This window comes from Vigna unguiculata, chromosome 8 (assembly GCF_037176805.1).
Source record: "Vigna unguiculata cultivar grain cowpea cultivar isolate G323 ecotype 2 chromosome 8, ASM3717680v1, whole genome shotgun sequence".
Classification (NCBI taxonomy): domain Eukaryota; kingdom Viridiplantae; phylum Streptophyta; class Magnoliopsida; order Fabales; family Fabaceae; genus Vigna; species Vigna unguiculata.
The window spans coordinates 27,087,064-27,113,641 of NC_140799.1; the positions used below are offsets into that span (position 1 = coordinate 27,087,064).

The 26,578-nt window shown below is 30.2% G+C and overlaps 2 protein-coding genes across 2 annotated transcripts in view; one reads left to right on the forward strand and one right to left on the reverse strand.

Moving 5' to 3' along the window:
- Nucleotides 1-4,184: 4,184 nt before the first annotated feature.
- Nucleotides 4,185-5,100, reverse strand: LOC114193469 (FCS-Like Zinc finger 6-like). The gene is made up of 2 exons (XM_028083289.2): nt 4,729-5,100; nt 4,185-4,603 (listed from the first exon to the last, which is right to left on the reverse strand). Exons 1-2 carry the CDS (start codon nt 4,974-4,976, stop codon nt 4,435-4,437), a joined length of 417 nt encoding a protein of 138 aa, XP_027939090.1. The 5' UTR covers nt 4,977-5,100; the 3' UTR covers nt 4,185-4,434.
- A 6,170-nt stretch (nt 5,101-11,270) lies between these two features.
- LOC114195011 (GDSL esterase/lipase At2g03980-like) overlaps nt 11,271-26,578 on the forward strand; it is a 29,812-nt gene continuing 14,504 nt past the window's right edge. The window contains exon 1 of the mRNA XM_028085413.2: nt 11,271-11,622. Within this exon, the coding sequence (XP_027941214.2) occupies nt 11,271-11,622 (352 nt within the window). The remainder of the gene's footprint in view (nt 11,623-26,578) is intronic.

Sequence of the window (26,578 nt, forward strand, 5' to 3'; positions counted from 1 at the left end):
TGTATTTTTGTTTGTGATATAATTTATTATTGTTATTTTGTCGTATATCGCATGCAAATTTTGGATCCTGTCATAGAAATTGAATCAAAAGCAAATATGTTATTGTTTTCCATACATTTATATAAAGTATATCCATCAAAATTATAACATTTTCTATTTTTTATATATAATATTAAATATTTTCAATTATGATGGATTGTATGTTGATAACATTGATAATTAACTTATAAGTGTGATTTTTTTGTCTTATTTCTATTTTATAATTATGTAAATATCATTTTGAAGGAAAGATCATTATATATATATATATATATATATATATAAATTAAAAGTAATTTCAAAAATTTTGTGAAAGTAAAGTTTAAAAACACAATAAACCTACCCCTAATCAAAATAAATAATGATTACAATATTATAATCAGACCAAACTATATTATTTTTATGTTTGATTAATAACACCAAATCAAGTCACATTACCAAGTAAGTGTCTTTCTTATTTGTTTTAGTTGACAATTTTTTATCACAACTATTATTATATAATTTTGGAGAGAAATAGTATGATTGAATTCATTTTTATTGAATATAATGATAACTGAATATTTCAAAATAATAATTCATTGATAATTCAATCTAACAATGAACAAACTCCTTTAATTCAAAAAATTGAACTATAATAAGTATGCAAAAATCACAATGGTTTTTTCCTTCCTCTCTCTTTTGTATGCTGCCATACTTTTAGTAATGAGTCTCATTTAGAACAAGATTCACATTTTGAATTGCTCTAATAAAGTGACATTTTTCTTTTAGAACTATTGAACTTCACCACAATCAAAACTACATGCTACAATATAGATGACATAGTCAACATTATTTGTTGAACCTATTAGTGTCAAACATTTTCATGATTTTAAGCATGACACTCTTGTTAATGACTATTACCCTAATCTTAACCTTTATACACTGCATTAGTCAAACCTCCTATAGTCCTCTTAGTCTCTTTCAAAATTAATTGTTTGAGTGAAATAATCCATGGCTCCTTATCTTGAGAGATCTTCAACCAAATCATGAACTCAATTACATTCCTTCATTAAACTTTCAAAATATAATGTAATATATAGGGTTTAGCTTGATCAACTTGATTAAGAATTTCAAATGGTTGTGGTACTACTACTAATTCAAGATTGAAATCTTCTTTAAAGATCACTTCTTGTTTGTGGTCAAGGGATATTACTTAGGCCTCCTTAGGGAATCTTCACCAAGAGAAAAGAAAGCATAGCCATGGTAACTGTGAATCTCAACCATTAATCTCGATCTTTGAATTTGAATTTTAAAATTCATCTTCTTTTACCATTTGAATTTTGAGCCAAGTGACTTTAAATAACTAACGTATTTCTTTGTAAATTACTTCATATATAAGAAATTAAGAGAGTTTTCATACCATTGTGACTTATGACAGTGATTATCTTTCTTTTAATCTTATCTTAATATCTTAGCATTCAAGTGACTCTCTTAAACACTTATATGAAGATGGACTTCTAGTAGTGTGTTATTGTTCTTGTTCTCTTCATTCTCACCTATTATATATCGTGTTAAATTTTATCCATATATTACTTTTTTTAATTCTTTCCTGTGTTATTGAATCTTTCATTTATAATCTATAACAATTCATTTCATAATCATGTGATTATAATTTCCCGCGCTTTCAGGTTATTTAAGTTTTTAATGCCTACATTTCATCAATATTACTTTGAAGTTTTTATGTATAATCTTCCATCTATTAATTTGTTGATGAGTTTAATGTTTGAACCTTAGAAAATTCTTCTACCAAGACTAAATGTTCTTACAAAGATGTCATATTCTTATGATTAAACAATATATAAATATTATATACATTTTGTGTCAGAGTTGAGATGTTTGATTGTACTGAGCATTGAACACAACATTGAATGGTGGTAGATAAATATAAATTTGTACTATTTTACATTACACTATTTCAAAATTACTTGTAAATATATATATATATATATATATATATATATATATATATATATTCTATATTCGTTTCTCTTATAATGTATCATTTTATCACTCTACATTTTTTTTCACTTTTTTTTTTACTTTCAACCTAATTGACCTCAAAATGAAACAAATATTTTTTTTTTCTTATTTCAGTGACAGCACAAATTATTCTATAAAATTTAAATTCTTAAATGTTATGCAAAGGAGTAATGTTTTAGGTTTTGTTCTGGTACAGTTTGGTGTGGTCCCCTTACAAGCCACCAAGACCGCCGCATCCCTTATGTGAAGGTGATTGTTGCCCCTTCACTTCCTTACTAACTCTTTTTTATTTTAATGTTTTTTTCCATCATCGATCAAAGAATAAACAAATTGCGAATGAGAATGACTCCATCTAATTTGGTACACGGTATCATAAATAACGTTAGCTACATTTTTCTAATTGTTTTGTTATTTACTAATAAATATTCCTTAATTTTTTTTCCATTAATTTTGTAAGATTTCTGACACAGTATACAATCTTGAATTTTTCTAAGTTCTTTTTCCATATGAATCTATTTATCTCTCATCACTGTTGAGTTATAGGGTGTAAAGGGTGACCTATTACAACCTAGCTGACTAAGTCACTGTTTCTTTCTCCTGAAGATGCCACCGACTTAAAATATGACTGTAAATTTTTCTTTTTTTTTTTTTCGATTCTATAAAACTGTTAGTTTTATGTGATATATAGTTTTTGTTTAACCGTAGTTGCTATTTGTCAAGTGCAATCATTAACTAATAATATTTAATATTTTTCTTACATGTCAATAATAAAAGAGCTCAAATACGACAATATTATAATTATGATAGTTTGCTAAATTGATCAAATAAGGTCAGCCACAACATCAATGATTAGATTTTTATTCATGATACTTTATTGATAAATTATTTGAAAAACAAGACTTGCTTGCAGTAGCACCCTTCTTGTTATGGAATAGAAAACTCTTTCTTCGTTCCAAACCTATTTTACCAATAAAAGTATGAAGATGGTTTCTTTATTCAGCAAACAAATTTGTCTCTATTGCCCACAAAAATGGAAAATGCATGAGTGAGGAGAATGCATTATTGACAGCACCAGTGGGAATCAAGAGAGATATTCTGATTATTATTATTTTCTTTAATTTCGCTTTCGTTTTAGTTAAATGTTTCACTAAACAAAATATAATTAATGAAGATGAACGTGGAATTAACAAATTGAGAAAGAGAATCTATGGCTACATACATCCATAGTAATTCCACATGAATTATTCATTCGTGAACCTTCTTGTACGAATCTCACACATGCAACTGTTTACTGTTTTTAAAGAAAAAACGAATAGAAAAGTTAGGCTATTTTGTTCCCAATGCCAAGCCCTACCAGTGATGAATGTTTATTTATTATTTGTTATTTATTATCTATTATTTATTATTTATTATCAGTCTCTGCAAGGTCCCGCAGTCTGTTTTGTGATATTGAATCTACACCACAACTTGCATTTACAGCATTATAGTATAGTATATGACTGCACCAAAGGTTGTTCTTGTTGGTTAAACTTTTACCTAGGAAAGGTTATTTTTCTGATGCTTTTAAGTGACAAGTTGTTGCTATGAATATATTGTTTACTGTTAATTTTAGCACTATCGACAGATTGGACAAATATATCAAATCTTTGAGATCCTGTAGATGAGTCGACCTGCTTCTATCTCGTTGCTTAGTTGTAAAGAAAAAAAAGTTGCAAAACCTATATAAATCTGCATCCATGAAATGCCAAAACTCCTTGTGATTACTTTATATATTTTGTTCCTTTTGATCAGGTCTTTGGAATTGCCTCAAACACCCGTTTTAATGAGATAACACGCATAGATTGATTTGACGGATTCATTATTCACAGAAAAAAGAAAAAAAATTCAGGATCTGTGTTATGCAATACTTGCATATAACCAGAAATTTATTCCTTTGAGGAATCACCATTCACAAATTTCTCACAAACACGCATGGTTCTTCGAAACAAGGAACCAAGTGAAATAAGGATATGAAATTGGTGGTGGTGAAAAGTATGAACTAATATTCAAACATCTGCAAGTGTTCATAATTAGAGTTTGGAACTGCAGAAAAAGAAAACTAAAGAGTAAAAGCAGCAACAGTGGAGTAGGATTTTGAAACTTTGTTTTCAATTTCAATAATTATATATCTATGGATTCAAAATCCAAAGGGGATTGATTGATCACTACAAGGCACTTCCAAGTTCCAAAAATAACACTTCTCCGGTTTGCGCATGTAAGCAAGGAAAGCCACCCGTTCCCATTATCCAAAAAGTCTCCACGCTAAAAAAGAGAATAAAGAGAAAGAGAGGGAGCTATAAAAACACGTTTTTGACATGTTGGGTTTGGATTTCACATCTACAACGCCACCACGGTGGTTTCGCCCTTGGTGGTGGCGGCGATTTGAGAACCAGACGGTGGAGGAGGCACGACTTGCTTCTTCGACGCCGTCACAAACTTCTCTTTCCTCTCGTCCTGGTTCATCTGATGCTGACGACACTCCAGGCTGCAGAAAGCACTGTCACCCCTACAAATAAAAAAAAAAAAATCGAATTATGCATATAAAAATAATCAGAAGAAATTCAGAATTGAGAAATAAATAAATAAACTATGGAGTTGACGGCAACAGTTGGGAATGCAACAGAGTTAAACCTGTACATATAGATGTCTCGACCCGGTGCGAGACGGCCTTTGCAGAGGGCACACGCGCGCAGGAAGTGAGGTGTGTCTACGAAATCAGAAGAATGTCTTCTTAGAATTTTGGGTGTTAAGGCGCCGCCACCAGCACCTGATCTCCGTTGGTCGGTTGCATCGGAGGCGGCGGCGTTCAGATCCAACGTTATTTCGGACATGCTGGTGGTTCTCTTCATTGGAGGACGAGGTCTCTTACCCAGCAACATCTTGGGTAATTTCGTTGTGGTCTCTCTCTCTTTCTCTCTCTAAAGTTTTTGTTTGGTGTGAGCAGTGAAGAAGAAGAAGAAGAGAGAAAAGTGAGTGAAGGAGGGTGAAGGTGAAAACAGTGGTGCGTTTGGGGTAGATAAATAAATAAATAAAACAAGAGCCTGAAACCGAGGAGTGAAGCAACACCGTTGATTTTTACGTTGATGGTGCTCATTATTCATCAATCTTCGTTAACCAGAAACGAAATCTCACGTCAACACTCTCTTTTTTATTCAACTAAACTACCAAGGGCCGTTACTGTACGAGTTAATTTAAAGTTGAGCCCCAAAAAAAAAAAAAGCTGATTAGAAAATTAAAAATTACATTAAATTTAAAACTGAACCTACCAAAAATAAAATCAAATAAATGTCAATTTCTATTAGATTGACGATTTTACTTTGAAATTTTATTTATGAAATTAAACTTATAATTTAAAATTATGCCTTCATTAAATTATTATGTAACTGTATTTTTTTTTTATGAAAACACATTTAATGGACATTGTTTTTTATTTATTTAAGTAAATTTACCTGTTATGAATTGTGTAAATTTACGTTAAATGATATATATATATATATATATATATATATATATATATATATATATATATATATATATATATATATATATATATATATATATATTAAATCATAGTTAAATGCTATATAGCTCTATAAACTCAATTATCCTTCTTATTTATTTACTTTACTCAATTTACTCTTCCATTCACTTATCTCTAAACTTATCATTTTTTTTTCTCATTTTGATAAAATTCAATGTTAGTAGTACCCTTATACCAAAGACAAAATTAGCAATCTTGTTCACATCCTTACCAATAAAATAATGGACTAAAAAGGAATGGAGCAAGAAAAGATAATTTTTGTTTTTTATATATTTTTTTCTTATGTGAAATAAGAAAAATGAACAATTAATATCAAATAGTTACCACCTAACAAGTCCCATCTAGTTTAAGTACCAATTATTACTAGTGTGACATTTAAATTATTTAAATTTTACTCTTAAAATATCACAATAGAATCGATGTAGTGATAACGAGTTTAAATTTCTACAAATATATATGAGTGATTCGATTATGTATACAAAAAGTTTTCACTTACAAAATTATAGTGTCTCTTTCATATAAGGAAAATATTTTAAAATATATACTAATTTAAAATTGATCTTTTTGCTACTCTTATCTTTCACTTTTACTTTAGATTCATAAAATCAAATTTTGAAAATAATTTATTAGCTTATTTTACTAATTCATTTTCTCTCCAATTACAACTAATTATTTATTCATTTTAGTTTTAAATATTTTTATTAATATAGATAAAATTCTTAAGTAGACATATTATTAAGAATCACTAATCATATCTTGTCATCAAAATTATAATATTTTATTTATGCAAGTATGAATACTTGTGTTTATTTTAAGTTTTATTATATTCTATTTTGTATATGTAAAATTAATGAGCTTGACTCTTATATCAAAGAAAAACTCAAACAACAATAAATTAAAATGAAATAAATACAAAAGTGAATAGTATGAACGAACACATTGAGTTGTCAAAATCGTACCTAATGTATCAATAGTATACCACTTTTATTATATTTCTTTTAATTATCAAATGAAATTCTGAAATGAGAGAGTTAATTTAATTAGTTAAAATCTATAAAAACAAATCTGTGAATAATTGAAATTACACATCAATTATACTATGAGAATTAAAAAAAAAAAAACTATTTTTTAGTTTTCCTTCGTAGTGTTAAATAAGGATTTGCATACTTTCGAGTCTAAAGACAGATGTCACTTTTCCTAAATATGATTGGCTAGCCGAAGGTCCACGTCACTACGCATAATACTGAAATAGAATCTCTAGATCTTTAAATCAATGAGTTTATTAAAGGATTGCATGACATAAAACCTATTTAATATTTAAGTTTTTCCCTTTTTAATTAACATAATAATTTAGTTATTAAATTAATTCTTAGGTAAAATTTAACGCCTTAACTTTGTACATATATATTTCAGCTTTTTTTAATATATTAATTGTGACAATTTTTTTTAATTTTTTCACTCTTACGGATAATGTTTATGATAAATAAAAAACTTGTCACTATATAATAGTCATAAAATTTTTCACTATATAAGATAATTTCAAAGATACTCTAAAGGAGGATGGATCATGGATAGCATTCTGGTTGCTAATGAGAATGTGAAAGAATGCATGCTTAAAAATAAGAGGTTGACAATAGTTAAGGTGAACTATAAAAAAACATATGATTTAGTAAGTTGGTATTTTCTTTATTATATGCTGTTCAGATTAGGGTTCTGTGATAGTTGAGTTGGATGGATAAAAGAATGTTTGACGTCCTCTGTGTCGATATTGATAAATAGGAGCCTTACCAAGGAGTTTGTTCCATCTAAGAGTCTTAGACAAGGAGACCCTATGGCACCTTTCTCATTCCATACAATAGTAGAGAGCTTAGCAGGGTGGGTTAGACAAGCAATCAAGAAAAACCTATATTGTGTTGAAATGGGTGCCAATGAAACTAAAATGGGGTTGTTACAGTTTTCACATGATACTCTTTTCATGTGTGATGCAAGTATCCAAAATGTATGGGTCATAAAAGGTATATTGAGAAGCTTTTAAATGATGTCAGGACTCAGGGTAAACTTTTTCAACCAAAGTATGGGGATAGGTTTGAATGCAACATTGATAAAAGATTTTGCCAACACCTTAAACTGTAATTATATGAAAATCTATTTATATACCTAGGAGTGACAATAGGGGAATCCAAAGAGAAAACAATTTTGGCATCCTATTGTTGATAAAGTTAGCAACAAATTATCTAGTTGGAAAGGCAAACTAATATCCTTGGCTGGTCAGACATGTCTCATAAAATCGGTAATATATGCATTGCCACTATACTATATATCTTTCTTTAAAGTGCCAAAAAGAGTGAGTAATGAACTCATAAAAATACAAAGAAACTTTCTTTGGGGATGGGGATCAACAAATAGGAAAAATTGGTGGGTTAGGTCGGAAAACATATGGAAACCTATGGAACATGGGGTTCTAGGCATAAGAGATATAGGAAACTTCAACATAGCACTCCTAGCAAAATGGAAGTGGAGACCAAGAATGGAATATCATGGTTTATGGAAAGAGGTACTTGAATCAAAATATGAGTCATGGAGGAACCTTAATGATATTAACATTTCTAGGAATGTGTCAAAGTGGTGGAAAGACATCCATAAGGTGTGTGGTAACACTGAGCAAGGGACATGGTTTGAAAAGAGTATCGAATGGGTTATAGGAGAAGGGGAAAAAAGTAAAGTTTTAGGAAGACTTATGGGTATGGGAAGAATCTCTCAATAGTAGGTTTCCTAGGTTGTACTCCATATTAGAGTGTAAAGAAAGATTTATTGAGGAGGTGGGTCATTGGGAAGGGAACTTATGTATTTAGGACCTAACTTGGTGATGCTTATACTTGTTTGGGGGGCAACTATGGAGGAACAACTCTTTCAGTTAATAAATGTTCAAAGATTTAGTAAAGGATGTTTGGACACTTGGAATTGGAAGGAAGATGAGAAAGGTGTATTTTCGGTCAAGTCGCCCTATAATAAGTTGCAAGGAAACTTTGAAGAGAAAGAGGACAAAGTATTTAAAATGTTATGGAATACAAGGGTAACCCATAAGGCACAATTATTAGGATGGAGGATAACCTTGGATAAACTACCAACAAAAAATAAATTAATTGTGAGGGGGATCCAACTACACACAACTTGTGTGAGTTGGGTTTAGAATGTGAAGAGAGGGTGGAACACTTATTCTTCTCTTGTAGAGTATTTCAAAAGATGTGAAATATATGTGATAGTTGGCTGGGGTGAGCTCCATGCATCATATTAAAGCTATGGTGAATTTCAAACACTTTAATATCGTTAACCTTAACTCTAGGCAAAACACTATGTTGAGATGTACGTGGTTACCAATTGTTGGAGAAATTTGGAAACATAGGAATGGGGTAATCTTTAACCAAAGGAAAGTTTATCCTGAAGAAATATTTGACCTTGCTCAAGTGACAACCTGGGCTTGGATGAAACACAAAATTCCTTCGGTAAAGTTCTCATATAGTGATTGGTATCTCCCCCTTTATGAGTTTAAATTCTCTATGATATGGAACTTTTTGTGTATTCTAAGTTTGTCAGGTGAGCAAAGAACAATGTCTAAATTAATACCGGGACCAAGTGGGAAAAAGTGGAATCATGAACAAAATTCTTTATCCATGTACCACAAGAGTGTGCACAATATCTGTGCATAGAAAAAGGGTTTGCAAACACTACACGTATATTTGGGGTAAGCAAAATCACGCATTCATGCATCCTTAAAGATGTGGGGTCGGGAATTTGAATAGTATGGGTTGGAAACAGTCGGGTATTTGAGATTTAATGCCTCCTTATTTTGTATCATTTTTGGTTCTTGGATGGTTGTTTCTTTATTTTACATGTATAACCATTGCATCCTTATTTTCTAAGGTTTATATCTTTGCCTTTGTTTTGGTCATGTTTTCACGAGTTATAGAAGAGGGTTTGGCCTTTGGGGCTTTTACTTTCTAGTGGCTCTTCATTAAGGATATCTCCCTTATTTTAATGAGTTCTTTTGTTTTTTGTATGGCCATGATGCCAAACTTTTGTATCTTTGTGTACAGGTTCTGTATCTTTTGTAAATGGGTTAGAGCACTCCATAAATACTCTTTTATAATTTATTCATTCTTTGTTGATCAAAGAAAAAGTGATAAAATTTATATTTATCACTAAATTTTGTCACAAAATCGCATTTTTGTTGTAGTATATGATATCCTTATTTATATGACTTAATGTATCATTACAACCTCATCATGTTTTTAATGTAATTTTTATATCACATATCAACAACTTAGTATGATAAATGAAACATACATATATTCATCATAATATTGTTTTTTTCATAACGACTCATCACCATTAATCACACTATGATTACATATTCATTTAACATCTTCTTAATTTAAATAATATAATCAAAATAGAAACATATTACAATATACTTTTTTATCAATCTTGGCTCATTTGATATTCAAGAATTTCATTGAAAACATTTGATATTATAAAAGGAATTTGATCATTAAATTATCTATTATTTTTAGTTTGAGATTCATTGAGAAAATTTTCATCCATAAGATAAATATACAAATTTGTTTGGCGAAATTCAAATAACTATATAAATATGATAAAATTAATAATTTATTGTCATGATAAAATTCTTCATAATCACTCAACATGTACACAATTTCAAAACTTACCAATTATAACTTTTATGGTGCGTTTGGCTGAGACAATTTAAGAGATTAATTCCTTTATTTGAAGAATTTAAAATTCTTTCAGAGTGTGTTTGGATAGAGTATTTTAATGAAGCAATTCATTTTTTTGAAGAATTTAGATTTCTTTGTAATGAAATGCTTTGTTTGGATAGAGAAATTAAAAAGCATTTCAAATGCAAGCATTTTTTTGAAGGATTTCAATTAGTTAAATTAGTAGAAATTCAAATACCTTCAAAATAGGTGGAATTTGAAATTCTTCTCACTCAACCTCACATTCTAGACAATCTGGACGTGCCCGACGACCTGGACGGGCCTGACGACCTAGACGGGCCAGACAACCCGGACGAGCCCGACGACTAAACGGGCTCGATGACCCAAACGGGCCCGATGAACCAGACAAGTCTGTCGACCCAAACGGGCCCGACGATCCAGACAGGCCCGACGATCTAGACGGGTCCGATGACCCGGACGGGCCTGATGACCTAGACGAGGCAGATAACCCAGACGAGTCTGATGACCTGAACGGGCCCAACGACCCAAACGAGCTCGATGACCCAAACGAGTGCGATGACCCGGACGAGCCCTTCCAATTCATTGGGCCCGTACACCCAGACGGGCCCGAAGACCCGGACGATTCCGACGACTAGGATGGGCCCGAGGACCCGGATGAGCCCGATGACTCAGATGGGCCCAACGACTTGGACATGTCTGACGACCCGGACAGGCCCGATGACCCAGACGGTCTCGACGATCCAGACGGGCCTAACGACTCGTACGAGCTAGACTATCCAGACGGACCCGACGACCTAGACGGACCCGACAGTTTAAAAAGGGCCCGTACGAGTTATCGGGCCCGTTTGAGTCTCGGGCCTGTTTAGGTCGTTGGCATGTATGGGTCATCATACGTGTCTAAGTCGTTGGACCCATCCGACTCGTCGGACCGTACGGGTCCTCGGGCCCATCCTAGTGGTAGGACCCGTCCAAGTCTTCGGGCCCGTTTGGGTGTACGAGCCCGTTCGAATGTTCGGACCCGTCGGGGTATTCGGCCCCGTCTGAATTTTTGGGCTCGTTCAGCTTGTCGGGCCCGTCCAGGTCGTCGGCCCCGTTCGGATCATCGAACCCGTCTAGAGTACTGGGCCAATGACCTAGACGGGTTGGACCGGACCATATTGACGAACTTGACGGCACAATCGTGCAGTATGGGCCGCCAGGCCTCTAGATCATCGAGCCACCCAGCTTGTCTGTGCTTCCCAGTCGATCCAGCTCGGGTGGGTCGTCGGGTCTAACCAATTCGGTTGCATAGTTGGGTCTGCCCAACCCATCTGGGTTGTCGAGCATGTTTCCAAATTTATCATGAACTCAAAATATAATTAAGCGTAAAATAAATATTGTTAAAATTAAATTTTATCTCACAATAAATTCAAATTTTTTTCCAAACAAGAAATTGAAATGTAAGGTATTTTAATTTCTTTATCCAAACAAATTATTTAAAAAATGAATGGAATTTAATTACAAGCAATTCAAATACAAAGCATTTTAATTTCTAAGCATTGTTGCAATGCTCCATCCAAACACAAGGTCAAGGAAAATAACATGTTTGGATGAAGAAATTAAAAGCAAATTGAAATTGAAAATTTTTAGAAAAGGTATTTCAAATAACTAAAATTGTAGAATTTGAAATTCACTAAAAAAAAGGTCTAGGTACAAAAAGTCTAGTTGGGACAGGCGAAAGGTCGAGACGAGTTGGTTCGGGTCGAAGGTCAAGCTGAGTCAAGCCAGACTAAAGGTCGAGCCGGACCAGCCTAAGTCGGACTAAATGGTCGAGCTAGGCCAGGCAAGGCCGAAGGTCAAGCCAAGTCGGGCCAAAGGTTTAATAAGGATGTGTTTAAAGTTGCATAGGGTCAGCTTGGGTTAAAGGTCAAATCAGGCCGAAGATTGAGATGGATCGGGTTGAAGGTCAAGTCGGACCATGCCGAAGATCGAACCGCATCGGACCAGGACTAAGGTCAAGCCAGGTCAAATCGCGTTTAAGGTTTAGCCAGATCGGGCCGAAGGTCGAGTTAAGTCGCCCCTGGCTGAAAGTTGAGTTCGGTCTGGTCGGGCCAAGCCAGATTGAAGGTCGACTTTGAACCAAAAGTCAAGATGAGTTGTTGATGAATATCACCCCAAGAGGCCTTTAACATGGCTAGCAGCCAAGCCCATTATTTTTCATGTTTTTATTTATTTAATAGTAAATAATTGTTTGGGCCTTGAATCTTTGGGCCATTGGTTTTTTATGTCGCCTACACCCTAATTGGTCTCTTTTTGATATGCAGCCCACACCTTCATACAATCCATTTGTCACACCATCATCTTTAGGCCGGGAAGCCAACTACTTCTTCAACAAATGAAGCACGAAAGTTCACCTAATGGGCCTGAAACAACAGCCCAATTGCATCCAGAGCTAGCATCATAAAACGAGAAGCCAACATTCATTTCATCACCTCCTCAGGTGTTGCCAACCCTTTTTCCTTCTCAAGGCCTCTACTAGGGTTTCGTTACAATCGTCCAAACAACTAACCCTTAACGCTTAGGGTTCTTGTCACGTTTTCCCTTTCTCTTGTACACACTATTTTCTTCTTGCCGTTACGATCATGTTAGACGACCACCTTTGTTGTTCTTCTTCCGTTAACGTTTTTAGTTGCCTATCTTCTATAAGTAAAGGTTCAGCCACTAGTTGTACCCTTGCTTTTGAAGAATGATAGTGGATTTTTCCCTCTTTATCAATTAGCTCGCCTTCTAGTTGAGGAATTCGCCTCCTAGGATTTCCGAAAAAGTCAGAGTTCGTGAGTTCCCCATTGGAACTCGTTCGAGAGAGAATCGATCTCTCTCCCCAAGAGATATAAGTCTTCCGTTGCTAGTTTCTTCAATTTCCATCGAAGAATTGATGCTTGGAAGCTTCACGTGGATTTTCACCGTTTGAACGCGATTTTGACGAATATTCGTGAAGAGCCTGTCATCAATCGTACTAAATTGAAGGTCGAGCTAAGTTGGTTATACTTAAAGATAGAGTTGAGTTCATCGTAAAATAAAAGTTAAACTGTTTTATTCAAACAAGAAAATTAAAATTTAAAATATTTCAATTACTTCATCCAAACTAATTATTTAATAGATAAAAAGAATTCAATAGCAAATAATTCAATTATTAAGTTTTCCAATTTTTTGAAATTAATTGTTGGAATCCTTCGTACAAGATAAAAGTTTTAAACTTCAATTCAAACATGTATTTTACTCTGATATATATCACATAATATATGTATGTGGATTAACTCAAATCAAACACGACTATCCAACATCGAATAAATTAAAATATTATTTTTATTTAACTTTATGCACTTTCAAAAGTCTAATACTTTTAGAAAAGTTATGAACTCTTTAACTTTAATACTGATAATTCAAACATGTTCAACACAACCATAATAAATACATATCAAACACACAATGTCTCAAACTAGTTCAAACTAAAAGTTACTATTTTAAACCCAAATCAATTATATACGTAGGTATTTTCACTTTTTATACCATAATTTCACGAAATTCCCATACAAAGGATTTCAACAACATTACTACATCACATTCATTATTCTCATATCCTATCTAAACTAAATAAAATGAACATAAGTAATTAAATTCCTTGCTTATGAATTGCTTATTTTCCAAGTGTAAAAAATTCAATGGTAGGTGAGAAGTTCAAGTTACCCCTAAAAACTCCAATATTCTAAAAGATCATCTAAATCACCAAAAGTTCCTACTAAGAAATTAGTTCATTTGAGAAATATTAATTAAATATTTCCTTACAAAACAAAATGATTAAGTATATAAAAATATTCACTACAAAAAAAGGTTTCATTAACAACCAAAATTTTAGTAACTAAGAGTTGTTAATACTATAGTAACCAATTTACATACTAATTTACAAAAGAAAAAAAATATTAGTTATTACAATAGTCACTACTATGAATAAAAGATTATATTGGTCTCTAATTTGGTTTATAAAATTTAGCTACCAATGTAACTACCAACAAAAATTGATTACTAAATATCTACCAACATTTTTTGCTAACAAAGGAATTTTTTCTAAATTAGTCTCTACTTAATCAGTAACCAATTTAACGATCAATTATAGTTTTTTCTTCATAATAATCATTATTTTATTAACTAAAAAATTTCTATTTTATAAATTGATATTTAAATTGGTCACTATATAACTTTTGATCACTAAAATTAGTTGTTAACGAAGTACTTTCTTTTTAAAATCAATATTTTAAAAAGTTATCCTCATTTTTTTATTGTAAACCTAAACTTTCTAAAGAGGCTTTATGCTAGTCCGAAATCGTTAAATATCAAATAAAAAGTACAATGATTATTTTTAACTTTAAATGTTAATAGTCAATTATATATCATCATTCTCATTTCCCCCAAGTATTTGTTTCATTTTGTTACAAATAAATTAGTTTTGTCATCTAATCATACATTGTCACTCATGTTCTTAACATATATAGTTTATCTATAACTATATATAAAGAGAATTCCCTCCTTTGTGTCCAATTTTCATAATTTCAACTTTATCTATAATCTATAACAATATATAAAGGGAATTTCCCTTTTTGTGTCCACTTCTCAAAATACCGATTTTACCCTTTAAATATAATAATTTATTAAATTTTTAAAAATTGACCGTTACTTTTACAAGCTTTTTATAAAATCATACGTCTCTGTTTCTTCTCTTCTTCTCTATTTATCAATGATTATTTTTTATCTGTTCTGATATATTTCACTTTATATTTTTTTTAACTTAATAACATTATAATATTATCACCTACTAATATAATATCACGTATATTTAAAAAATGCATAGACACAGGCGCGATAGCGCCTGTGTTACGCTAGTTATATATAAAGAGGATTCCTTCTTTTATGTCCACTTTTCATAATTTCAACTTTACTCTTTACAATGTAATTATTTGTTAAATTTTTAAAAATTAACGTTTACTTTTAATAGTTTTTATAAAATTATTTACTTATCTCCTTTTTTTTTCCTATTCATCAACAATTATTTTCTCATATTTTCTTCATACATTTCACTTCATTTTTTATAAATATAATTTTATTTTGTTTATTAACTTAATAACATTACAATATCATCAACTACTAATATAATGTCATTCATACTAAAAAACTGTGTATACGCAGCGGTGTTTACGCTAATTAACACATAATAAATATTTTATTCCAAAAACATGTTTAAAGACGTGGTTCAATTGTCACCAAGGTTCGTGCTCCATTTTGTAAAACGTGCTTCTGGCGCTAGGGTTTACTATTCTGACAAAAGGTGAGATTTGTGTGGATGATCTCTTCTAAAAAACCAGATTAATTTCCCCCTCAAATTCAAGATCCCATAACCTATTTTGCTTTCTATTTCTTGGTATATATCATTTTAATCAATTCACACAAATTCAGAAGTTGTGTTAAATATAAATTTCAAAAACCACGCTTTATTTACAATATTTATTAACTTATATTCACCTTATTAATTACCTTCTACTATTTTATCAACTTCAATGTATTAGTCACTAATGACGCAATACATCCACCATTATTATAAATAAGATAAAAGAAACACAAGAAAGTGTAACAAAATAAAAAATTAAAAGTGATGTAATCAGACATTAAAAACAGATTTTGAAAAAAAAAATAGTTAACACTTCATACAATTCTACAAAATGACATGGATGAAGAGGAAGAAACACTTTAAAAATGTAAGTTGTGAAAAGGAACAGAGATAATAAGACAGATATTACATCGACCTTATGTAGTGAAGACTATGATGTAATGCGCACAATGTTATTATAGTAAAAAGGAGGAAAATTGATGTAGAAAGCGAAAGGTAAAGGTAACCACAATGGTAGTGGGAAATTTACGCAATACTATGTAAGCTATTTAGTAATTTAGTAGAATCCATTTGGATAACGTAAGCTTATATTTGTTTGTTCCGTTAGAAGTTTAGCTGTGTAGTAGAGATGAAAAAAGTTGAATGTCAAAGGAAGACAATTATAAAGTTATTATCTTATAGTGTGTTTAGAAAGAGAATTTGAAAAGGGTAATTCCCCTTCTCAAAAAATTTTGAGTGCTTTGTGACAAAAGTATATTACATGGAAAATAAATTTTAAAAGAATTTAAAATTCTAGAATTCATCTTACTAATGGGATAACTTAAAATTAAAGAATTTTAAATTCTGTTTAAAAAGTAAAATTTAAAATTTTTGTTAGAGTGTTATGTATTTAACTAAAATCAATACATTATCGAGATCATCACTTTGGGTTGGTGTCAACTAATTTCTTTTTATTGATTTTAATAGGACTTATTTTGTGATTTCAGTTATTAGAAGTTTTTAAGTCTCATTTTTTATTCAATATTAATTAAAGTTTTTTTAATAATTTTAAGGAGACTACATTTTTGTTTCAGATGTGAATAGGCTTTTTTTTCATCAGAGACATTTGTTGTGGTAATTTTCTTTTTCTTTTTTTTTTTTGTCAATGTCTACATTGATTTTTATCATTTATCACCAGTTTTCTAGGATTTTTTTTTATTGTTAATTGGAAATTTTCAGGCAGCACTAGTTAACATTTTTATTACTATTGTCAATTGAGAAAATTTACTAATTGATATTAATACGAAAAAGTCACCAATAGATAGATAACTTTAATTAATTTCAGCCTAAATAATTGTTTTTGAACTGAAATCAATTTAAGTTAATGTTAAAATAGAATAAGTTTTCAAATATCACATGAAAATATCTTAAGAACTATGACTGAAAAATAAATATCAACTAATATGGACTACAAATATATTTAACTTTTTAATAATTATTTGATATTTAAATTACTAAATTTGAATTTTTTATCTAAATAAAATATTTAAAAAATAAATCAATATAAGTGATATCAATTCAAAAGTCAATGTATTTATATATCTTAGTTTGAGGTTCTCTGTTTAAATATAAGTAATTATTTTAAAACAGCAATAAAATGGTTAAAGATATATTTGTTCAAAATTATCTTTTATTATAAAAATTATTAAATTATCAAAGTCATTTTTGTGAAAAAAAAAATATAAAGTCCAATTTTAGTTGTTCATTCCTTCGTTATGACTTAGTCAAATTCAATTTGACTTAACAAAATTTTAACTTAGCATTAATATAAATCAAAATATTGAAAAATATATTTATGAAAGTTGTTAACAGAATTCAAAATATTCAAAAAAAACATTTATGAAGCTAAAAAAATATTTTTAAAATGTCATCTCATATTCAATAAACTACAATTATAACAAATCCTAATTTAATTAATCTTTAAAACGTAAAAAATCAATTAAAAGAATTAAGATTAGAAATGAAATGATGACATAAATAAACATGCAGTGATGAATAAGGTTAAGGTACTTAAATAAAATTTGATTAGTGTTGAATTTGCGTGATAAAAGTGATGAATGGTTGTTTGTTTATAAATAAAGTGATTGAATAATAGTGTGTGGTGATAAGAGAAAAATGAAAACGGAAGAGAGGCAACAAGGGTAGGAGTGTCCCACAATGCTGGGCTCGTGTGGTTGGGTTGTCTTGTTCGATTTCGATGGTACCCCGTCAGAAGTGGCACCAATAATTTCGGCTGGTCCACGCACCCCGTTTTCACTTTAAGCTTTTTAGGGTATACCACCACACCATCACATAATAATAATAATAATAATAATAATAATAAAGTATTCATTCCCTCACCACACCACTTTTTCTTCTTCTCTCCATCATCCAAATACCCTCTAATCCCTCTTAAATTTCCCACAAAAACACCATTCTATCGTCTTCTCTTCTTCTGCAGATTCGCCTTCTTTATCGTCAACTAACTCTCCATTATATATTCTCTTACCCCTTCTTTTTCAACACAATATTTCTCCAATGCATATCCCTCTCAACTTACCTTCTTCTATAATATCACTTCCTTTATACTTTACTCAATTCGGATCACTCACTCACTCACTCACTCCTGTCCTTCTTTTCCTTAGTAAAGACACATCCACTAACTCATCTACTTCAGTTTTTGTTATCTTTTCTTAGATTTTCTTTAATACTTTGTTTTCAATATCTGTATAACATTTTTTTCATTACTAGTAAAGGCATAAATGAACCTTAAATCGAAAATAAAAAATAAAGAAGTATTTTAATCTTAGTAAATAATCATCAGGTCAAAATAGTTCTGTCTCTTGAATGTGGGAGTAGCATTATTATTTATAGGTGAATTAGTTACAATTTTCATAAATATACATAATCATATTTCCTAATTAAAAAATCTAACTAAAAGATAATGGATATTAAATAATGATAGTATCCTCTAATCTCGTTTATATTTACCAAATATGGGAGAGATAACCTTTTATTAAGACTCTCCTATATTTTCCTCGAATATTTATCATATCTCATTGCTTTGGAATGTCCTTCGGCCCTCTGGAGACATTTTTTCATATCTTAGATTCGTCACTTGACCTCTTACAGTGATCTCGGCTTTGTGGCGACCTTCCTTATAACCTTCACTATAAAGTGGGCTTTAAGTATGACCTCAGCTTTATGGCGACCTTCCTCATAACCTTCACTATGAGGTAGCCTTTAAGTATGACCTCGGGTTTATGCAGACATCCTTCTACGATTGAACCTTCAATTGGATTCTTGGAATGACCTCGACTCTGTGGAGACATCTTTCTATGATTGAACCTTCAATTGGATTCTTGCAATGACCTCGACTTTATGAAGACATCCTTCTATGATTGAACCTTCACCTAGATTCTTGCAATGACCTCGAATTTGTAGAGACATGTTTTCTGACTTGAATTTCCGCCTGATTCTTTGGCCTATAGAATACCTCAATTTATTGGAGATCTTCTCCATTCGGGAGGGCACATAACTCTCTAACTTTTGAGGTTCTATCACTATATAATAGAAGTTAGAAAGTTGGCTTTTCAGTAACCGTCATTTGCAGTTTCCCATACTTCATCGTTACTTTTTATCTAACCTGAATAGGTCATCTGTTTAGTGAGCTCTCAGCATTATACACACTTTACCTGAATAGGTCGTTTGTTTGGTGAGCTATTGTTTGGTGAGCTCTTAGCATTACACAACTTCTAAAATTAATTACGTTAAGTAGATCGTCTAGTTGACAAGCTCTCAACATTAAGTAGCTAAAATCAATTGAACTGAATAGGCCGGCTGGATAACGAGCTCCCAACGTCAAACAACTACAATAAAGTAAATTGAGTAGGTCAGTTGGTTGACAAGCTCTCAACATTAACACTCAAATAATATCTGAATAACATTTAACATCAATTATACTGAGCAGGTCAGCAACAAGACGAGCTCTTAGTATCATACTACATTTAAAATCAATTATACTAAGAAGGTCGTCAAAAAGTCAGAAGTAGACACTAATAGAAGGCTAAGGTCGGTTGGGTGTTGGAAGAGAGACATACTCTAAAAACGTGGAAGACATTAACAATAATGTTGGCTTGGGTGGGACACTAAGTTGAGTGTAATTAAGCATCGGTCAAATTGACGCTAATATATATATATATATATATATATATATATATATATATATATATATATATATATATAACAAATAATGACATTTGTATCAGACTAATTAACACAAAGTAGATTATTGTTTTTCTGATATATTTAGGATAAGTGTTGACTTAATTGACACTATGTAATATTAACACAAAAAAAAAGATTAAAACATCGATCGACGCTTATTTTGTCTCATCTTTCTTGCTTTCCTCACTCTGCTTCTCTCTTAGACTTAGATCCTATCTCTTTCCATAGCTCCTTCTAGACCAAAACTCCAACTCGAAACTTAAAAAAAGAAAAAAAACTTCTACATGTTGACAAAAACAAATTATAAAATTCTTAGTAAATAATACTTAATTTTTCCTTTTGGGGCTTCCATTCCTCTTAGATTGCAAATAACATCTTGATAGAATCAACACATTTTATAAAGTTACACAACCAGAATTTGGGTATTACCAAAAGGAAGGAGCAAATAATGCCTCACAAAAACCAAAAACAACATAAATCATAACAAAAAAAAAAAAGTATCCTACGGAGAAGAGTCTTCACTTTGTTGTAACTTTTCCTCTATAAACCCTTTTTTCTTCAATTTAGTAAATTTTCTCATGCGAGACGTTTTGGACAGCCTAGGAATTGCGCAAGAACTTTCCCTCTGCCATGCTTTTTGCAAAACGCCACCGCTATTGCCTCCTAACTTTCCGACTTTCCCATTGGATTCTTCACCAACTACTTCTTCAACACCTCCACATCCTCACTCCAGTTCTTCTCCTCCACCATCGTTGAAACCTTCTCTATTCCATCTCTTCTCTATTGTGTTAACAAACGCTACCAAAACCATCTCTAAAATAGATCTTATTACCATTGAGGAAACTCTAACGCAATACCACTCAGGAAGCTCCGTCTTGCCAAAACACTTGAGGTGGGAAGTGCAAGCTTTCCCAAAATCGTTGATGGATCCAATATAAAAAAAGAAAAAGTAGTTTTCTCATAACTCAATATCTCTCTGGTAAGGTGAAAGATTTGAGATCCAAGTGACTAAGGGAAAAAGAAGAGAGTCTTAATTAAGTCAATAAAAGCTTCCTAATCACCTCCTCATATCATTATTTCAAAAAAATTTAAGACAAATGAATGTTAACAAAAAAGGGGGGAAATTTCGCGGCCAAAACTTTCTCAAAAACATTTCATTTGATATTTTAGTTTCTTACTAATATTCTTAAGGTATAATTACTCGTATAGTACCCAGTTTGGGGCTAGTGTGTCAAATAAGTATCCAGTTTTAAAAAAGTGTCAATTGTATCCCAACTTTTGAAAATTGCTTCAATTAGGTCCCTTTCAGACAGAGTTGACTAACGCCGTTAGTCAACGTGCCATGTGTCAATATGTGGTTTTTTTTATTTTTTTTTAAAAAATTTTAATTTTTTTTAATTTTTTAATTATTTTTTTAAATTAAAAATGCCACGTGTCAAGTCCTTGTGTGTGACACATGGCATTGTTAGTGCCACGTGGCATTAATGCCACGTGTCAGTGTCACTATCAGATGTTATTGTGTTGATTTTGATTTAGTCCCCATATATGTCTTTTTGTTTCAATTTAGTACCTAAGTATGTGTATCTGATTCAATTTTGTTTCAATTTTTTTTTAATAATTAAAATATTTTTGTAATCCAATTTTTATAATATTAAAAATAATTAAGTATAAATATTTTTACAAAATTAAGTACTAATATTTATAATATTTCTCTCAATTTCAAACCAAATTTATTATTTGTATAAATGTTATACTAATATTTTTTATTAAAAACGACTTTTTAACATATTACTTTATTAATTACTTTTTTATTAAGTACTCATGTTTTGTTAATTTTTATTTATTTTTCAAAATAGAACAATATTGTGTCTTACTAATTTTAAATCAAAATTTCTATTGGTATGAATGTTATACTAATTTTTTTTTATTAAAATTGACTTAATAAAATGACTTTTACCACTAAATTTTAATATAAATATCAAATACTTAATTTTTGTAAAACTTTTATACTTAATTACTTTTAATCTTATAAAAAAATATTTTAATTATTAAAAAATATTAGGTCAAAATTGAATCAAATACACATAAGTAGGTACTAAATTGAAACGAAAAAACATAAATGGGGACTAAATCGAAATCAACACAATGACATATGATAGTGATACTGACCCATGGCATTGCAATGCCACGTGGCACTGACAATGCCACGTGTCACACACAGGGACTTGACACTTGGCATTTTTATATTTTTTTAAAAAAAGTTAAAAAAAAATTAAAAAATTTAAAAAAAAATTAAAATTTAAAAAAAAATCAAAAAAACCACATATTGACACATGGCACGTTGACTTACGGCGTTAATCCACTCTGTTTGAAAGGACCTAACTGAAGCAATTTTCAAAAGTTGGGATACAATTGACACTTTTTTAAAACCGGGTACCTATTTGACACACTAGCCCCAAACTGGGTACTATACGAGTAATTAAACCTATTCTTAAATTTCGGTTAAGGCAACACTACCTTCCTAGTGTTAATAAAAAATAATTAATTTATATAGGTTAGGCCAACGTTAATAATAACGTTTTTTATTCTTTTTAATATATCTTATTTAGTGTTGGTTAAACTGACATTACCATTGATATTTTTAAAATTTTATCTCTCTTAATTAGTGTTAGATAGACAAACACTCACACTATTTTTTGAAAACTAAATCTTGCAATGTTAGAAAACATAACTCTGATTGATTTTTGTCTATTTATATTGTTCTGTTAGTAAAAATAATTAATTAATATTTCCTAGTACCTAGATTCCAAGTTATATTTGTTAGTTTTGAAATGGTGATTTAAGCCAAGAAGGGGGGGGGGGTTGAATTGACTTTATAAAACTTTTTTGAACGCTTAAACCTTTTTTCAATTGAATCAAATAGACTGAAAAGTTAGGATGTAAAAGCAGTAGACCAGTACACTTTCAATCGATTAAAAAATAAAATAACAGACTAATTTGTTCTTAAGCTATGAAATAGTCGATTAAAAAGACAAATAAGTCGACTAAAATACTAGAGATTTATGCAGGATGTAGAATTTGCAAATTCAAATCAAACAACAATCTTTTACATACAAGACTTGTTCCGATCAATATTTTTAACAAGTATAAAACCTCGGATTACACAAGAACGCATTAAATCACACAAAAAAATGAATTGCTTGATTTTCTTGAGTTTTTAAAGAGATTCAAAGTGAGTGAGATGAGGGAGAGAGAATTGCACAATTGTTTTTATACTGGTTCACTCAATCACAAAGCTACATCTAGTTTACCAGGACAACCTGAGCCTGATTTCCACTATATTCAAAAGTTTTACAAATCACACACCAAGATTACACTTTTGAACAAAGAAACTCATAAGATTTTTGACTCACACAAAAATCTAGATACACACCCTTCAAGAATCACAGTTACAGACCTGGAATCACATCAGGCAAACCAACTAGGGGCACAAGAACATTCAAACCTGATGGTGGCTGTCCCTAGCCAACCATACATGTGTTCTTCAAGCTACCCACAAGCTAAAATGCCTCCAAGATCAACCAAGATCTTCAAATCACGAGTTGCAACTGTGTTTTGCAGAGAGAGAGAGTGTTCCAGAGAAGAATGACAAAGTTTCGTGCTCAAAAACTCAGATTCACAACTCTGTTCTTGAAAACACAACATATATAGTCTGGTTTAAGTGAAATCAGTTGATTGAATTTTCCGTACAATCAATTGATTTCACTTGACTTAAGTGAAATCAGTCGATTGAAAAATAATTCAACTGACTGAATGCATTCTTACCAGAAACTATATACTACAAGCATTTTAACCTGTTAAAACTCATTTTAATAGATTAAAAGAGACACACTAAGGCACACGAGACATCTAACCTATGTCATATAGCCTACCAACATGATATAACAACAAAACATTACATTTAACATATTATTTTCATATTTAACACATCAAAACTTAATCTTCAAGTGAATCTTTATTAATCTTCATCAAACATATATAATTTTCATGCACATGGCTTTATCAATTCTTTGTTTTAAGCTTGTTTGTGCCAACAATATTATTAATATTTCGTCCTTGAGTATTCAAGGAGAGAGATAGACAATGTGTGATAGATAATTTTCATTCCTAGCATTTTATATTTTATATATAAAAACAACATAATTTGTAATTATGATAAACATTAAACGTAGAAATTGAATTACTAACATAGTATATATCGCAACTAAAAACGAATCCTACAAAGCATGATTATAAAAGATCGGACAATCAAGAAGAAAATAGATAATTTGAGGAAAAATTTCTCCTTTCCTACCTCCCTTGATAGTCTTGAGGGAGTTTGTCATGTGTTATTTGCTCACACTAATGTTTTCAACTTTCTCTTTTCTCTTTAAAAAACCTATTTTCGAAATTAAATTTAAAACCTATCTATATAATTAAATTTTCAAACAGGAGACTCATTTTCATGTGAATGTGTTAAGTGAATTTTAGAAAAGTAAATTCTTTATCTTTAAGTTTTCTTTAGATTTTGTTTAGTAAATATGCTACAAGAAATTTTTTAAATAATTAATTTTAAAAGCAAAAAGAATTAGTTATTATAGTGACTAATTTTTATACCAATTTTTAAACTAAAAATTATTGATATCTAAAATACTCTAATAAAAAAATACAATTGATTTGTGAATTAAACTCTAAATTGGTCACTAATATTAGTTATTTGACTATCAAAATAACTTGCACTTTATTTTTTTAAAATAAAATGAGTAAGTTGAGTGAAAAATATTTTCTTACATAAGCTAAAGCAAATATGCAATTAATTTTTAGATATGTATTACTTCTTTATAGAGAGACGAATGAAAGATAATAGAAGATATGCAATAATAGAGTTAATTACTTTCATAGTGGAGTACAAATATTTTTTACCTTTCATTTGGTGTAAGATATGGTTGAATAGAAAAGGAAAGTGACCTTATCTTGTTTATGTGCTGCCATGCAATGTAGGTTATAGGCTTGAAGGAATGTATCTTAAAGCACGTCCACTTTGTAGAGATAATGAATAGGACCCTATGTGAACCCTAATTTTCTTTTCTAGAGGACACTATGGTTGTAATTCAAGTGGCATAGGGATATAGCCTTTTGAGGTAAATTTATCTTCAAAAGAACAAAAAAAAAAACGCAGGTACAAACTTCAAGGTTTCATTAGATAAATAATTTTTGTGTTAAATAAAAACAACAATTTGAGAACTAGGCATTCGTTAATAATTAAATTATAAGAAAATAAATAAATAATTAATGAGTAAAATGAAGTTATTATTTGGTTATGTATTTAAACGAAGTTATCAATGTATTATCACTCATGTCAAACATATTATTTGCTTATTTCAATTTTTTATTTTCTATTTTACATTTTTTTTCATAAATAATATTTAATTTTATTAACTTTCCATTTTTTAAATTTTAGTTATTAGACTTGATATTTGTTTAAGGAATTAGCAATTTTGTGTATTACATCGTATGAGGCCAAGGAAAAATATGAGGTATCTCTACTCTACGGTAGTAATGCACAAAAATACATCTGTAATATGTCTTTGAATAAATATTTTTTTAAGTTAATTTATTTTTATAGAAAATTTGAAATGTTTTAGTACATCATTACTAAAAAAAATCATACTTTTTGGCAATTATGTTTTGAATTTTTTTTCGTATAAAATACTTATAAATTTTGTTATGAAAAAACATTTGTACAAAATTGTTGTCAATTTTTTTGTAAAATATTTTGTATAACATACTTTTCACAAAATTTTTTTGTAGAAAATATTTACAAATTTTATAATTTTGTATGAAAATATTTACCCAGAATTACCTGTCAATTAAGATTTTTAAAAAAATAACAAATTTATAAAAAGTATCTCATATAATATGAGAATTTTTAATAATACATTTTTAGGTTAATTTTTTAAAAGGAAGTCAAAATTTCAAAATTTCTATCAAATATTTGAATTGTTTAGAAACAAAATAATTGTAAATTTAATTTAAAAATACAAAATTAAAATTTTCATAATTAAAATTTTATATATTTTTTCTTCTCGATTTTGATTATGACATTGTTGACTTAACTAAAACCGATACATTTTCTTTGAGATTTGAATAACTAAAATGGATACATTGTCTTTGAGAATTAAATGTTATAATCTAACCACTATTTTTGACAAATATTCCTAAAAATCTCTTTTAGACTAAAACATATCTTGTTTATGTTTAGTAAATGTTATTTTACTGCTGATGGAGGTTAGAGTCATTTTCCATTCAACTTTAAATTAGAGTTTTCTTGGTTAACATTAATAGTATTTTTGGGTTGATCTCAAATACAACTTTTTTAGGTGATGACTACTAAATTATTTTCAGTTTATGTCGGTTGGAGTTATTTTTAAACAAAATCAATTGGATTCTTTTTTAACGAGCTAGGATGAAGTTATTTTT